The sequence below is a fragment of the Aotus nancymaae genome, unplaced genomic scaffold (genome assembly GCF_030222135.1).
Source record: "Aotus nancymaae isolate 86718 unplaced genomic scaffold, 86718_ANA_hifiasm-v0.15.2.pri h1tg000010l, whole genome shotgun sequence".
Classification (NCBI taxonomy): domain Eukaryota; kingdom Metazoa; phylum Chordata; class Mammalia; order Primates; family Aotidae; genus Aotus; species Aotus nancymaae.
In genome coordinates this window covers 7140592-7157874 of record NW_026988421.1, presented here as the reverse complement: position 1 = coordinate 7157874, position 17283 = coordinate 7140592, and the positions used below count along the sequence as shown (strand labels likewise).

General features: G+C 46.6%; 1 protein-coding gene across 1 annotated transcript in view; it reads right to left on the bottom strand.

Annotated features, from left to right (window-relative positions):
* The window catches only part of CPXM2 (carboxypeptidase X, M14 family member 2), a 153313-nt gene extending 147690 nt beyond the window's left edge, over window positions 1-5623 (bottom strand). Inside the window, exon 1 of the mRNA XM_012453412.3 lies at window positions 5194-5623. Coding sequence (XP_012308835.2) covers window positions 5194-5491 — 298 coding nt within the window. The 5' untranslated portion in view covers window positions 5492-5623. The remainder of the gene's footprint in view (window positions 1-5193) is intronic.
* Window positions 5624-17283: the final 11660 nt, after the last annotated feature.

Below are 17283 nucleotides of genomic sequence, written 5' to 3'. Positions count from 1 at the left end.
GGTGTCTTAGAAAGCTGCTTGCTAATATACAGGAAATGATGTTCTCTCCCTTGGAATTTTGTAGGGAGTTTACCTGGACAAAACACTTTCAATTTAACTGTTAAAGTAAGCATAAAATTTGACATTAAGGATTGCTTGTTAATTGATCAGGTATGCTAATGGCATTGTGATTGCTTTTTAAAATACTTATTGAAATATTTACAAACACCGCCTCCCAATCCTTACGCTCCCATTTTGCCCAGGAGAAGACATTTCCATCCAAAAGCCAAATGCAGCAAAACACCCTGAAAAGAGAAGGAAAGCTTAAATGTGAAGCCCTTTTCACCAACTGGCTTACAGCACACACAACAGAAAAGGCTTTGTTTACAACCAAATATGCTCAAAGAACAACTCTTTGGTTATTTCCCCCTGAAACTGGGGCACAGCACAGTACAAAATGCAAACTCAATGATTCTGAACACGGACACACAAGCAAACGTGACTCGCTGCCCCCTCTGCAAATTCCACGGGCTCAAGACTATGGCGGTGATTCGGGTTTGGTCACGTTCAAACAGGGGCACATTCTCACCCGCGCATGAAGAGAACTGTGAACAAAGGACCAAGCAGAAACTCAAGCCTACTTCTAACCCAATGTGCAATGAAGAAATAAGAAAAACCTTCATATCCGTCATTCAAATCAATAGTTCAATTTATTATTTGATTTGATTGCTCCTGCCAAGTGGGAGGAAAAGGGTAAATTCTTTAATTACGGTTTATTTTTTCTGTTCTATTTTATTCTTTAAAAGGAATATGGCTGCAAACCAGGGTCATCAATTTGAAGATGGCATGCAAAGTAAGATACCCCAAATCTACTTGTATGTGCAAAATGTGACCCCTTACGTTATTCTTAACTCTGGAATAATGAAAAATGAGGACTTGAGATTCACTCCCATGGCCTCAAATCATTCCAGCTGCAGGGATCTAGAAACTGTCAAATTCCATTTGAAGCAGCTAAATAAATGGAATTAGAGAGCAGAACGTTGACAAGTCCATGTGAGGAAGAACATTCTAGCAATCAGTACTCTTAATCCACTGAATGATGAGAGCCCATCCATGGAAGCCTGTGAGCACAGGCTGAGTAGCTCACTGTTAGAATCTTGTAATGAGCAAGAATCTGTGCTCAAGGTCCACTTGGGTTCCTTAGAGTTCTAAACTTCTGGGATGGACAAGTGTTCACAATGAGGACCTCAGAAATTGTACAGTACCAAAATCCTACTGCAACCTAAGAAAAGGATTCTCCAGTTCCATATCCTGATAGTGGTGGTGGTGCCACAAACCTGTGCGTGTGATAAAACTGCAGAGAACATGCACACAAATGCATGTAAGAACTGGTCAAATCTGAATAAGGCATGTAATCTAGTTAACAGTATCGTACCACTGTCAACCTCCTGGTTTTGATACCGTATACAACAGTGTGATTGGGAATGGATTCCCAATCCCCTGGGGATATTTGGCAACATCTAGAGACAATTTTGGTTGTGACAACTCAGGGGAGGGTGCTACTGGCATCCAGTTTCAAGGCCAGGGACACTGCTAAACATCCTACGATGCACAGGAGGTCAGCCCCCTTCCTCTCCTGTTGGCTCAAGTGCACACACACACACACACACACACACACGCACGCACAAACACACAGTTGGCCCAAAACATCAATCCTTCCAAGGCTGAAATATCTTGTACTAAAATCATCTAAGAGGTTATCATTGGGGGGAGCTGGATAAAGGGTACATGTGGCCTCACTGTACTATTTTTGCAATTTCCTGTGAGTTTATAATTATTTCAAAATAAAAACTTAAATGAATGTTTTTAAAGATTCCATTCTCTTTAGTACATTAGGGCTCTACTTCTCTGGATATGTGTCAGCCACTCATGGAAAATGCAACACTCTCAATTAGCCAGAGGGTTCAGTTCTCCAAGGATCTCCATGAATGTCAGCATGTGACACCTGTTGGGCATTTCTGTGGTGGCATGAAAGAACAGCCAAAGGTCGAAGCCAGAACCCACACCAAGAGCAAATCCCCAGTGCCCTTGGCTCCTTGCATAAACTGTCCTACAGGGTTAAGAGAGGGCTCCCTCCTCGGGCCTGTCAAAGATATTTTATCATCTGCAAAGATAAAACACATATAGACTTTTAATTAGTTATATATGCTTTTATACTTATGCATCTCTAAATTGAGCCCCTCACTCCCACCTCAGTGCCTGGCATATAGCATTGCATCATCCATCCAGTGAAGCAAAGTACAGAAGTTTGCATTAAACACTCCAGGCCACAGTCCAATGTTCCTTCCTCTGTAAGCGCCTTCCTAAGATATTCCAAAACAATCCAGTGCAGAGATAAGTGCTTCTATTACACCATGAGCAGCATATAGATCAAGCTGCTACTTAAAGTGGAAAAAAATAATTTTCTCTAGTGTAGTTGAACTGCACAAAACTGACAATGACTCCCCTAATCAAGTTCACACTTAAATCAGTCTTCCCACTTTGGTCCAGGGCAGAGGATTCTACTGAGCAAACACCAAAATAAAAAAGGACGGGAGTTAAAAATACGAGATAAATGTCACACTTGTCTTGCCATGGTTGGGGAGAGCTCTCAAAATGCCCCACAGAATTCATTAGAAACAAGGCTGGCATGGTAGCAGGCCCAGAGGCAGCTGCCCCAACAGGCCTCTGACCCAAATCTCTAGATTTTCCGAAGACCTGTTTTCAGTCTGGGGCTTGGAGATCCCGGTGGGTGCCAGGGCCGCCCTGAGCTTGGCAACATTTCCTGCTGGAGCAGAGGCTAGGTGCCGAATAAACAGGCTCCCCCATGGCCTGTCTCTACCTGCAAGATGGCCTTCCAAAAGCAAATAAGCTTTTTCTTGCAAATTCATGTTGCGTTCTGATTTCTCCTCCAGAGACCCCATTCCAAGGGTGGCAAGAGCTTTTTCTCCAAGGCCTAAAGAGAGTCATCTCCCCATGTAACCCCTGAGTCTACAGACGTATTCGTCTGTGGACACTGCTCGGGCCAGGCTGTGATTTTCTGAGCTGTTTTCTGTAGGGAAAGAAACCTACCTACCTTAGGAATGATGTCTGGTCACTTGCATGAGTCCCTAGGACAATAAAGCTGACTTACTTGTCAGCTCTTAAACATCATCTCTCCAGGGAAGCATTGCCCCAGCCCCCCAAATTCAGTGAGCTCCCCCAGCTTATTTGTTTGCTTAACACCCCACACTTCTGTGCAACCCACAGCACAACTGCGATCACTTTCTCAGATTCCCCAGCTGAGTTCCATGGCGGGGTGGGGGAAGAGGCCTGTCTTACTCTCCCCACCCCTAGAATCTCACCCAGCACTGGTACTCAGCAGTGCTTGGTAACAGCCTGTGGAATGAATGAAAGGTTCACAGGAAGACTAGCACATAAGCTGGCAGGCACACTGGAAGCTTTCATTAAGAGGTTTTTCCAGCAATTGACAAAGTAAGGTGAGTGGCAGGTGCTAGTCTTCCTATTTGCAAATAATGACGAAGTTAAAGCTCACAAAGCTGAGCCATGATCCCAGATCCCTGAGTTAATGAGCCCTAGACATGGGGGTTAGGTACCGTCTTCAGACTCCCAGTCTGGAGCTCTTTCTACTTTCCCACTTGGCACCACCCGCAGTGACCACAGAACCCAACATACATGTCTCCTGCCTACCCCACCCCAGCATGCCCAGGGTGGAGCTAAGCACGTAGCAGCCACTGCAAAAACTAGAATGCAGGTGGATTTGATTCAAACTACCAAACCAAAAAGGCCTTAAGTTAAAAAGCGCAGGAGAAAGGCTTTCAAATCTCCTAAGCCAGCAAACGACACTGAGCAAGTTACTTAAACTGTCTGAGCCTCACCCACCCTTCAGAGCCACTGAGAGGATTAAATGAGACAGCGGCACATAAAGCTTCTAATGGAGTCACAGTCGACATCCAACAAATGAGTCTCTTCCCACTCCTAACCCTGTTATTAAGCCACTGTGGCTCTTACACATCTGAATTCCCACAACTCTCCCTGAAACACTGGAAATTCTGGATGGCTGTGTACAACTCAGAAATGCCCGCCCATTCAAAGTTGGCCACAAATGGAAGCACGCAGGGCCTCCGCAAAGGGCGGTGCCCAGATGGGTCCACCCTTTCAGGAGTTCTGTGTCCTCACCCCCTCCTCCACTTTCCCACTGCCCTGGCTGCTGACTTTCATGAGCAGTTTAACCAAACAAAGACGATGCCTTCCCTACCCAGAGCCCTGTAATGGTGGCACCCGCACCTATCTCCTTTAAGGAAGGGCCATTGCAAGGCCAGAGGATTTGGCCACATTCCTGTTCATGCCCCACTCTTGAAATACTAGGCCTGCAGCCCTCTGCAATTTGAGCAAAGAACATTTGAAACAACTAGAGAAAGCCCCACTTCGCAAGGTGGGTAATAAACTACGACATTTAGTGGAAGTCATTTCCCTAAGAAAATGGGGTTGGCAGAAACTGAAGATGGATTTGAGAAGGGTGTGAGATGCAGATAAAGACTGAGCACTGCAAGCAGTCAGGCAGCGGCCCTGTCCATCAAGCCGGAGTCCAGGCTGCAGCAGACTCCAGGCGCAGACTCCCCAGCAGAGGCTGTGCCATCCTGCCCCCAGGCAGAGGACCCAAGGGACTCACTGAGAGTGGGAGGGAGGGAGCTGAGAAGGAACACGGCTGGGTAAAGACCCACTGGCAGAACTTTCTCCAGAAGGCCATATGCCAAAACAGCCAGCCATTCACATCCCCAAAGCGGAAATTCAGCTGTATTTGAGGATTGAAGAAATAGGCAGAGAAGGAAGAGGTCTCCAGCAGAAAGCTCCTTAGCCAGGGGGTTTCAAGTGTGGAGCAAAAGAGACTTGACTCTCCCAGCAGCCTCCCAATTGCACAGCTCTCTCTTTACCTAAGGGCATAAGCCAGAGCTGAAATGCGGGTCAGGGTCAAGGTCAAGTTCTGGGGAGCTGGGCGGGGCCTGCGGGAAGCACAGATAAGGTCCCATAGAGAGGCAGAGGCTGCAACGGAGAGACCAGGGACTCCAGGGGCTGGCCCATCCCATACACACAGACTGGGAGAAGCCAGTTGTCCCCTGGAGACGCGCAACCACGGGCGCCCCCTCGGGCCGCCCAGCGCAGAAAGTTCCTTACCTGGTAAAGGCGGCTCCGGAGCCGACTTCTCCCTCTTGGGAGCTTTCTTGGGATTGGTGGCCTTCTTGGGCGGCCTGGGCTCCTGCGGGCGCGGCTCCCACTTCTCCCCGGGCCCCGCAGGCAGCAGCGGAGAGACGGGCTCGGGCTCCTGGCGTGTGTAGTAGGGCTCCCGGCTCCAGATCTCCTGCCCGTAATAATCGGGGTCCTCGAGGGCTGTGCCTTGGGCTCCGACCCCGGCCAGGGTCACTGCCAGGAGTACCAGAGCCAGCGCCAGGGCAGCGGTCCCCAGGCGGGACATGCCCGCTCCGCCCCGCGCCCAGGCCAGGGTCACGGTCACCGGGAGCGCCGGGTGGACTGCAGGCGCAGAGGGGCGCAGGGCACAGCAGAGCGGCGGGCGGTGCGAGGGAGGCAGCCGGCCAGCGGCGCGTGTGACCGGCCCGCCGGGCTGGGCTGGGCTGGGCTGGGCCGGGCCGGGGAGGACAGGGGCGCGCGGAGGCGCGGGGCGGGCGCAGGGGGGCCGGCCCCGCCCTTCCTTCTTCCCTCCCTTTCCCGGCGACCCCGCCGAGGCAGGTCCTTGGAGGCAGATGTTCCAAGCAGCCAAGCCCAGGAAAGCCCCCTGCGCCCCACAGTCTGTCTCCAGCCCCCTTCCCCTCCCCCGCAGGCCTGAGGGCATGCTGGGCGCCTGCTTCCCCAGAGATGCTAATGAGTTTGAATCTTAGGAGAAAACACTGAGGCCCGCTGTTCCATTCCTTTGTTTCACAGGTAGAGAAAAGTGACCTGAGAGGAGAAAAGATTGGCCCGGGGTCCTAAAGTAAATCAGAGTCCAAGCAGCTCCAGCTCTCAATGCCCTGCCCGTCTGCTGACCACCCTGCAGACATGGATTTCCCACTGGCCGTGCTTCTGTTTCAGGAACTGGGAATGAGGAATTCCTGAGGTTCCCCCGTTTTCTGAGAGTAAGGTTCCCTGGGAGTAGGGGCTAAGGACCCTGGAGGAGCCCTGCTCCCATCTGAGATTGTGATTCTGTTGGATCTTGGGAAAGACGGTGACGTTACCCCAGGGCTGCCATCCAGGGGTCGCAAGAGGGTTTGTGGTTCATCCAATAGCAGGCTCTTGCCCAGAGTGTCCTTTGAGAAAGGGCCTCCGACTTCAGACAACTCTGCATAGGTCCTTTATGTGGAGCCCAGGCCCATGGCCTGGAGGCATCTGCTTTCCAGGCAGGGATGTGGGGAACCAGGGACTCCATGGTTTCCTTTGCTGCTGAAACAAACAATGACAAACTTAGTGGCTTCAAACAACACCTGTCTCATATCTCTGCAGGTGAGAAGGCCAATGTAAGTGTCACCAGGCCAAAACCAAGGGGTTAGCAGGACTGGGTTCCTTAGGAACCCAGGGAAAAGTCCACTTCCTCACTCACTCAGGAATTGGCTGAATTCAGTTCCTTGCTGTAGTAGGACTGAGGTGCTGTTCACTTGCTGGCTGTGGGTTGAGGCGCCTTTCCTCCTCCCAGCTGCCTGTGTTTCCCCTCCTGTCTTCTGCAGGCGCCTCCAGGCCTTTCCCTGGTCCTTGCACGTGGGCCCGGCATCTCAGAGCCAGCACTGGCACAGCTTCAAATCTCTTCCCTTCCTGCCACATCTTTCCGCCTTTCAGTTAGAGAAAATCCTCTACTTTTAAGAGAGTATGTGATTAGATGGGCCCGCCCAAAAAATTTAGGATAGTCACCCTCTCTTAAGTGATGACCTTAACCACATTTGCAAAGTCCATTTTGCCATGTTCCCTAAATTTTTGCCAGGTTCCCTAACTGTCCCCTGTTCTAGATATTCAGGTATAGATGTCTCTGGGAAGCCATGAAGCATTTGACAGGGACAGACTGACCCTCAACCCTGCATTGGCCTATGATCCTGGGATGCCACTAAGCTGAGTCAGGGCCTCACCATTGCCCTGGAGTGAGGACTTCCTCAGAGTGGGGGCTCCTGAGACCCCCACGGTAGGCAGGGCTTGGGCCAGGACAGCTCTCATTATCTTCCTGCACAGGCCACTCAACCAGGCCATCTTTCAGGCCAGTCTTCCAGGCTCCCAGTTAGAAGGCCACAGCAGAATGACTGGGAGAGGAAGAGGCTGCTGGTTGAGGCAGGGCCTGTCTGGGGGAGCCAGGAGGCCTTGGACCTGCCTGTCAAACCCCAGGATGCTCCAGAACCCAGAGCCAGCAGAAGTCTCCAGGGTGACAGGGCAGGAGGGTCCCCTTCCCCACCCACCACTCTCTGCTCCCCAACCCTCCTGAATCCCCGCCCGCCGTCCTCCATGGCCTATCCCCAGGGCTCACTCCCGAAGCCAGGCACTCCAGACAGCAACATAGTCTTCAGTGGTGAAACAGAAAGCGCCTCCAGCAGCAAGCAACACACAGGGTTCCAGCAAGCTGTATGAAGTGCTAACAAGAGGCTGGCCTGGCATCCTGGCCAGAGGGGCTGCAGAGGCTGCCCAGGCCATGACTGTACCCTGCACCACCTCCCTCAGAACCTCCAGAGCTTGCTCAACAGCAGGCAAACACCCAGGCTGCACCCCAGACCCTCAGAATCTCCTAAAGAGGGGCTTCAATCACGAGCATATCTAAGAAGTTCCCTAAGTAATTCTGACAGAGTCCAAATTTAAGATGAATCTTCTCCCTCTCATTTTACACAGGATCCTGAGGCCCAGATTCACCCAAGGACGCACAGCAAGTCAGTGATGGCCCGGACTAACCCTGCTCTTCTGCCTTTAACCAATATTTAAAGTCAGGCTGTATACATCTCAATGGCCCCAAACCCATGAGTCCTGAAGACATGTTACTTCTTTTCAGCACCGCTTAGGTGAGTAACAGAACATACACCTGCTCTGCAGTGTCTGGTAAGTATCCAGAGAAGGCCCCACCCAAACATGCCTCTCAACACGTCCCTGGAATCAAGAAATGAACCCACTCATTACTGCTCTCCCTATTAATGCTTGCTTGTTTGTTTTCCCTGGAGAGGCCATAATTAAAGCAAGCAGAACAATTTAGAACAAGAATTGATTGCACTGATGCCAGCTCTCCCAACACAGCAGCCCACGGCACTGTTCCTGGAGCGGCCTTTGTCTACCTCTGGCTCCCTCTCTCTGGTGCAGGGCACAGCCAGAGCTCACGAAGTTTAGGAAGATAGGATGGCAAAGCTGACCTCATTTTCTTGGTCTACAAGCTTTATCCTACCTCCCAACTCCTGCCTATCTGCCTGGGAGGGTCCTGCATTCTTCAGCTTCTCAGATGAAGACCTTCCTGGTCATCTTGGCCCCATCTCTCCTTCACCATCTAATACACAGCAGTGAGTCCTGCTGCTCTCAGGCCACACTTTCTTTAGTCTGCCTCTTCCTCTGTTCCCACTGCCCATCACTAAGCCCATGGTTCAGAGACCCATGGCAGATGATAGGAATCCATGCTCAGCAGCCTCCCTGCTTTGGGCCTCTCTGACCTGCAGTCCACCCTTCTTTCAAGGCAACCAGCCATTCTCCCTAAATACCCATTCACAACCTTGCTCCCCAACCGAAGAATCTGCAGGGTTAGCTAATCCCATGTAAATCTAACCCCTCTGGGTAAGATTCAAGGCTCACCAGCTTGGCTCTTCTACTCCCCACTGGACAACAACCACAAGACAGACTCCTAATGGCGTCCTGTACAGCACTGATACGCTCTGCAATGAATGTGCTAACTTTGCATCTTCCACAGAAACCAACAGAGTACAAGAAACACAGAAAATGTCAATAACCCCTTCTGCATCACTAATCTTGCCTACAGTCTTTCATGGCATCAGCCAAAGAGTGCTTCTCCCTAGGACTTTTTTGTTCTCAATCTAATAATGTGTCTGTTTAACTCAGGTCTGGAACCCTCAGCAAGGGCTGTGAGTCTCTCTGCATAGTGTAAGTGGAGCTCCAGAAAGCACTGACTCTCCCTGGATGTCAGCCAGGCTGTAAACCAGACACTCCAGTTGGGGGCAGCAATGGGGGCAAACTGGGAAACCAAAGTGCAGTTCAGAATCCCCCCTGGTTTCTGAGTTCTTCAAATGGTTCTTTAAAGTCAACCATTGTTTGCCTCAGTTGAGAATCTGCTAAGTGCACTTCTGCTAAGCAAAATAAGCCCGTGTTTGTCCATTCATTCATTCCTTAGACAGGATTCTGCTAAGCCAGTTTCTGTTATGCAACATAAATCCATACTTGTCTAATAATCCTCAAAGACCTTACACGGCTAATAATTTTTCAAATATTTATGAGCCCCACAGAGGAGATTTATGTTAAGCTGCTTGGCAAGGAACAATAGAGTGTGCGGGTCTAGAGAACATTCTGTTGAAACAAATATTGTCAAGACATCAATATTTTTATAGCATTTTTCATAAGGGACTTTTCACACCTGCTCATTTCCCTAATTATCCCTGAGACTTTTACACTTTCAGAGAGAATGAAAATGGAATTTTTTTGAAAGATCATTAATTTGAAAAATTAGCTGCTATATAAAGAAAAATACATACTCAGGCACAGCCATTACTAAAAATATAGTCTTGAGATGAATGCACAGGGAGAGAGATACTAAGTTGTTATGGCAACTATCATTATAATTACAAAGCTGGAGGGTTTTTCTCGTTCATTACTGTGTTGAGATGTGGTAGTTTAAATGGCAATGTCCTTTGTAATGTCCTCAATCTCATTACTACATAATTACCCATTTCATATTTAATTTTCAGCATGTTTGTTCTTACTCCCATACCCTGTACATTTGGCATCTTTTGATAAGCCTTATTCTTAGTTCATGGGTCCCTTTTGCAGCTTAATTCCTCTCCTTGATATTCCCTCCACTCTGTGGTTTCATTTTCAACTTGACCTTTGGGACACTTGCTTTGGCACGAGGTATTCCATTTGTAAACAGTAAGACGCTGTTGCGAAAGTTCTTAAGAAACCACATGAACAGGCACCCGGGGAGACACTGAACGCAGGATACACTGGAGCCTGCTGAGCAGCCTTGGAGACGCTGCACTTCTTGGCCACCTACTATGTGCAGGATTATTTGCAGAAGTGATCACATTTGACCTTTCTGCTGGGTTCTCTGTTTGCACTCCCTCTGGGCTCCAGCCCTCTGGGCTCTCCTCTGTATCTGGGAGGCTGATCCTTACAAATTAGTCCCCTTGTCCTTTGGTTTCTGATTGGGATTGACCAATGGAGATAGGAAGGTGAGGAGAAGGGGCTCTGGGTATTTCTTCCCCTTTCCCCACCCCCACACTTCCATGCCCCCCACGCACTTTGGTCCCAGGGGTCCTGGTGGTGGCTACATCTTTGGGCTTCCCTGAGACCCACTTACTCAACTCTAGCCCTGAAGCCCTATGGAAGGACATGACTTCCTGCCAGCTTGAGCCTCCACTCATTAGTTTCTGGTGCCTCAATATCACAATTTGTCTCTACAGCCCTGCCTATACCTCTGCACTTCATTTAATGCACCTGTCATCTGTGTGTGCCTCTATTTCCTGCCGGGTCCCTGACTGATTCCATCCTCCCAAAGCCTTGAGAGGGGAGAATAGCTCCTTCTATCTTACAGCTGAGGAAGTGGCTAAGTCTCTTGCTGAAGATCATGTAATTAACAAGCGATTGAGTCAGTTGAACCCCCAACTGTTTTGCTCCAAAATTTCTGCCTCCATCACTCATGTTACAGTCTCAGGATAAAGGGAACTGTAGCCCATCAGGTGACCCGAGATGTGCTTGGGCAGAGTGGCATAGTGTGTCAGGGTGCAGTGTGGGCACCCTGGGGTGGTCATGGGTGGGGGTGGCTTTAGCCTCCAATAAATCTCAAGCCCCTCCATCCACCAAGAGTGCTCAAGGTCTAAGTTCTTTAAATATAGACATTCTGGAGCTGCTCCTATGGTCACTTAATGCATGAAGCCTAAAAGACAAGAAGCAATCATCTCCATGGAGTCGAGATTTGCATGAAGAGGAACTCAATGTGAGAAGCCAAGAAGCAAAGCAGAGGAAGATGCTGCCCCAGCCCCCGGCCCCCAGCCCATCACTGCCACATGGGTGAGGCTGCCATGCTCTGGCCCAGAATCAGAAGCAAGGGTTTGGAAGGTCTGAGCTCAGTCATCTCTCTTCCTTTCCTCTCAGTCAGGGTACAGGGCTCTCTGAAAAGCAATGCCAAATGCAGGTGGTCCACATACTCTCTGAGGCCCCAGGGCTGGGAGAGACCTCCCATACCTGTAGTCCACTGTCAGGCAATCAGACCCCAAATCAGGGGTCTCACTGATGTTTCTGCAAGAGAACATCTCTGCCTCTCCCCACCATACAAGAGACACTGAAGTTGGGAGGATAGAGACTAAAAATATAATAAACTATTATAAACCTAATGACTTTGAAAATCTGATGAATTCCTAGAAAAATATAAAATGCTAGAGCTGACACAAAAATAGGGAACCTGAATAGACCAATAATATTAAATAAATTAAAATGGGAGTCAACCAATATTTATTTTAAAAAAGTTCTAAACCAGGTGCAATAACACACACCTATAGTCCCAACTACTTGAGAGGCTGAAGCAAGAAGACTGCTTAAGCCCAGGAGTTTGAGGCTGCAGTGCTCTATAATCACGTCTGTGAACGGCCACTGCACTCCACAGTGAGACCTTGTCTCAAAATAAAATTTTTTAGGGCCGGGCGCGGTGGCTCAAGCCTGTAATCCCAGCACTTTGGGAGGCCGAGGTGGGTGGATCACGAGGTCAAGAGATTGAGACCATCCTGGTCAACATGGTGAAACCCCACCTCTACTAAAAATACAAAAAATTAGCTGAGCATGGTGGCACGTGCCTGTAATCCCAGCTACTCAGGAGGCTGAGGCAGGAGAATTGCCTGAACCCAGGAGGCGGAGGTTGCGGTGAGCCGAGATCGCGCCATTGCACTCCAGCCTGAGTAACAAGAGCGAAACTCCGTCTCAAAAAAAAAAATAAAAATAAAAATAAAAAATAAATAAAAATAAAATTTTTTTTAATTGGCCAGGAGTGATGGTGTGCACCTGGTCTTAGCTACTTGGGAGGCTGAGACAGGAGGATTGCTTGGGCCCAGGAGCTTGAGGTTATAGTGAGCTATAATTACACCACTGCAATACAGCCTGGGCAACAGAGTGAGACCCTGTCTCAAAGGAAAAAAAAAAAGTTCCAGATCATTTTTCAGTTTTCCAGTTGAATTTACTAAACTTTTTCGAAAGCTGATATTCCCACCTTATAGAAAGTGTGTTTTTTTTTCTTTTTTGAGATGGAGTTTTACTCTTGTCACCCAAGGTTGAGTGCAATGGTGTGGTGCAACTTCTGCCTCTCAGGTTCAAGTGATTCTCCTGCCTCAGCCTCCCAAGTAGTTGGGATTATAGGCATGTACCACCATGCCTGGCTAATTTTTTGTATTTTTTGAATAGTACAAATGGGTTTTCACCACATTGGCCAGGCTGGTCTTGAGCTCCTGACCTCAGGTGATCCTCAAGTCTCAGCCTCCCAAAGTGATGGGATTACTGGCATGAGCCACCGTACCCAGCCTGAAAGTCTTCTTTTACAGAAAATAGAAAAAGAGGGAAATTTACTTTGATAATTATATTATGCTAATGTAATCTTAATTCTAAAACCAGAGAATGAAATTATTAAAAAAGAATATAAAATATTCATTTCGTTATAAATATAGACATTAAAAATCTTAACTCAAATATTAGCTAATTGAATTTTATTTTTTAAAATACATAAAGTATATATAAAATACATAAAGTATAATTAAGTAGGCTTTATTTCAGGAATACAGAAATGGTTCAACAGTAGAAAATCTACCTATATAATTTATCATGTCAACAGATCAAAAGAAAAAAGTTGTGTGATTATCTAAATCAATGAATTATCTGAATTAGAAAAGCAGTTCATAAAATACAGCATCTGTTTGAAGATGTCCTGAATGAATGGCAAGATATCTATGCTCTTGCATAGGGCAACTGGAATCAAAGATTCAATTCTGGCTGGGTATGGTGGCTCATCCCTCTAATCCCAGCACTTTGAGAGGCCAAGGTGAGGGGATCACTTGAGCCCAGAAATTCAAGACCAGCCTGGACAACACAGTGAAAACTTGTCTCTATAAAAATAAAAATAAAATAAAAATGGCATAGTGGCATTTGCCTGTAGTCCTAGCTTCTCAGGAGACTAAAGTGGGAGGATTGCTTGAGCCTAGGAGGTCGAGGCTGCAGTGAACCAAGATCACACCACTGCACTCCAGCCTGGGCGACAGAGCAAGACCCTGTCTCAGAAAAAAGTACTTAATTCTTCCCTAACAGATTAATCTATAAATAATTATAAGGAAAAATAAATGTTATGCCAAAAAATTCCTGTTCAATTATTTGAGGAACCAAATAAAAGTACTCTCAAATATACAGAGAAGCAAAATTTCTTCAAATAACTAAAATAGTCTTTACTTACCCAAGTAAGTATTAAGGTACATTACAAAGCCAGAGAGAGAGGGAGAGAGAGAGAGAAGGAAGGAAGGGAGGGAGGGAGGGAAGGAGAAAAGGGAGGGAGAGAAGGAGAGAAGGGAGGGAGGGAAAGAGAGAAGGGAGGGAGGGAAAGAAAGGGAAAGAAGGGAGGACTTAGGCACAAAAATAAACCATTGTTCAATGCAAGAAAAGAGAGAGCTTAGGAACAGACATATGTAATATTTAGGGAACAATACATAATATGAGAATGTTACACATCAAGGTGGATTCTTTACCATGTGGCCTTGGGAAACTTGCCTCTCTATATGGGAAAAACTAAAACTGGATCCTTACCACACACGAAAGTGGACTCCAAATGGATTAAAGAACTAAACTAAATGTGAAAAGTGAAATCATAATAATAATAGAAAGTGTATAAACATATCTTTGTAACCTAGAGATGGGGAAAAACTTGTTAAATAAAAACCTCAGAAGCACAAACCATAAGGCAAAAATAAGAAGAGGAGGAATTAATGAGGTTACTTATATCATGATAAAGGATTAATGTTCTACAAAGAACACACTGAACAAAATGAACAGGCAGATAACATATTGGGAGACAATACCTGCAATATTTAACCAAAAAAAACATTTTTTTGAGACGGAGTCTGCCCCTGTTACCCAGGCTGGAGTGCAGTGATGCGATCTCAACTCACTGCAACCTCAACCTCCCAGGTTCAAGTGATTTTCCTGCCTCAGCCTCCCTAGTAGCTGGGATTACAGGAACCTGCCACCATGCCCAGCTAATTTTTGTATGTTTAGTAGAGATGCGGTTTGTCTCAAACTTCTGGGCTCAAGTGATCTACCCACCTTGGCCTCCCAAACTGCTGGGATTACAGGCATTTGCCCCCACACCCAGTCAAAAAATTAATATCCATGATACATAAAGAAGAAAGGGAGGAGTCCTAATAGGAAAATGGACAAAAGCTATGAACAGGCTATTTACAGAAGAGGAAACTCAGAAGGTTAACTACATATAAAGAAATGCTCAAAGCCATTAGTAATCAGAGTAACACAAATTTAAATGAAGAGGTGTCATCTGACAACTATTAGCTGGGCAAAAATCAGAAAGCTGGATGGTGTCAAGTAATAGTGATGATGTGGAATTTTGGGGCACTCCAGCACTGCTGGTGAGGATTCAGATGAGTACTATCCATTGGGAGAGCAGACACATGCTCCTGACATTCCCAAAACATGTGTCTGTCATACCTGAAGGTGCGTTATTTATATAAAAGAAGACATAAAAGATTATGAGTCCAATGAAAACAAATGTAACTGAGAAGGATTTTTATATTAAAATGTTTGTGCCCATAGAGAATATTACATTAACTCAGGACACAAGTCACTGAAACAATTTCTACATGTTACCATTTGAAAAAGTAAGACTTGGCACAACCAACCTAACAGATTTTTTTTCTTTTCTACTGAATTGAATGAATCAATCCATTTTTATGGCATTTCATTCTAGAGTCAGCCCACACTAATTATCTGGTAAAGAGGATTAACATTTTATTCTTTTATAATTTTCTGATTGCTTTTAGGGAGTAAGAGACATAAAGAATAAGCAAAAAAATGCAATGTATTAAAAGCATTTCTAATATGTCCTTTTGCCCTCCAGGGACTTTGTAATATAAATACCCTTATATGGGAAGAAAAATAGATCACTAATTCTCAAGCTGCAATTACCTGAGATCATAACACCAAACCTACATCAAAGCAGAGGCACAGTAGTTTAAATCCAATTGAATTACATCAATCCTTAGGGGCACAATCAGGAAGTACAATTTAAAAAAGAGAGAGCCTTGGCATCATTCCTTCACACCTGGGCTTCACTGACTAGCTTCAGTTGTAAATCACATGCTGAGACCCAGTGTGTTTTTCCAGGGCTGAGGCATAACAGAGAAGGAGCTCCTGGGAGCAGCAAACACCTTGTTTTCCTTCCACTCAAGCAAGTTTTGTGTTTTTTTTCCCCCTGTGCAAATGAAGGCAAGTTTTCACATTGAATTACAAACTTGGTAGCTAAGAAACCATTTCTATTTCTGAGGTTAACTTTCAAGTTCAAACATTTGATGTTTTGGGTGTTGTGAACAAATGTGAACCTGAAAGAGCCAATCTTTCAAGATAGATCACCATTGGCTAACTGAGCCGAAATTTAAAATACAGCCAAGTGGCCATTTACTGAGTAGAGAGGTCACACACATAACTTTGAGTTCCTGAAAAACCAACACCTCTGTTTAACTTTGGGACTTTCAGAGCGCACCTGAACCAACCAATCAGAGTTCACCTGCTTGTGCCAATCAGCGATCAGCTGTATCAAGCAATCAAGGCTCAGCTGTATTGACCAATCAGGGCCCAGTTGTATCAACCAATCAGAACTCAGCTGCGTCATCAGTCAGAGGTAAGCGAGGTAGAATTTTTCATTTGCGTGATTTGCAAACTGTTCACTGGAATGAAGTCTCTTTCCTCCCAACTTCCTTCCAGAGAACTTTTGTGCAGAGTATCCCACCCAAGTAACCACTGTCACAACCTGGATAAAATGTGTAAATATTTTTTCAAACCCAAGCTTACAAACTATAGTGGATAAATAGCATTTTTGTTCTAATAGGGGGTGAAGGGTATTAAATATGGAAGTGTTTAAATTTTATACTTCGGTAAAGAGCCTCTAAATGGAGTTATCTGAACCTGGAGTGGGCCAGGCAGGTCATGCAGCTCACAGGCAGCCTACCCAGGGGAGTAATCTGACACGGCTCTGAGCACCTCCTGTTCTGATGCTTCCCACACTAGCTGTGCAGCCTGGAGCAGGGACTGACCTCACCAACTTAGCCTTAGTTTACACATCTGTAAAGTGGGGAAATCCTGTCCTAACCTAATAGAGGATTATGGTGAGACTGTAATAAAATAATGCATGTAACAGCTTAGAGTAAACCTTGGCATATAGTGTCTTAGTCCATTAGGGCTGCTGTAACAGAATACTGTAATCCAGGGGGCCTATGAATAACAGAAATTCATTTCTCACAGTTCCGGAGGCTGGAAGTCCCAAGAGCAAGATGCTGGCAGGTTCACAGTCTGGTGAGGTCCTATTTCATAGACAGCAGCTCCTCCCTGTGTCCTCATACACTGGAAGAGGCACAGAGGCACCCTGGGGCCTCTTTATAAGGGCACTAATCCCATTCACGCGGGCTCCTCCCTCATGACTTAATCACCTCACCCAAAGCCCCATCTAATATCATTACCTCGGGGGTGAGGATTTCAACATATGAATTTGACAGGGAAACACAAACATTCAGACCGTGACACAGAGTGAACACTCAGGAAAGGCTCGCGGCTGTTGGCATTCTTCATGATGATTATCTTAGCCTGTCAGTGTAAAGCACATGCTCATTACTGCCTGAAGAAGAAAGGCCACCTCCCCACTGTGCCCTTTCATTCTTTCCTTGTCAATGCCCTGCCTTTGCAGACACAGTTGCTACCACCTGGAATGCTCCCTGCCCTTCCTTTTATAGCAAACACCTACTTGCATATCAAAGCACAACTCTAACACCTCTTCCTAGGGAAGCCCTC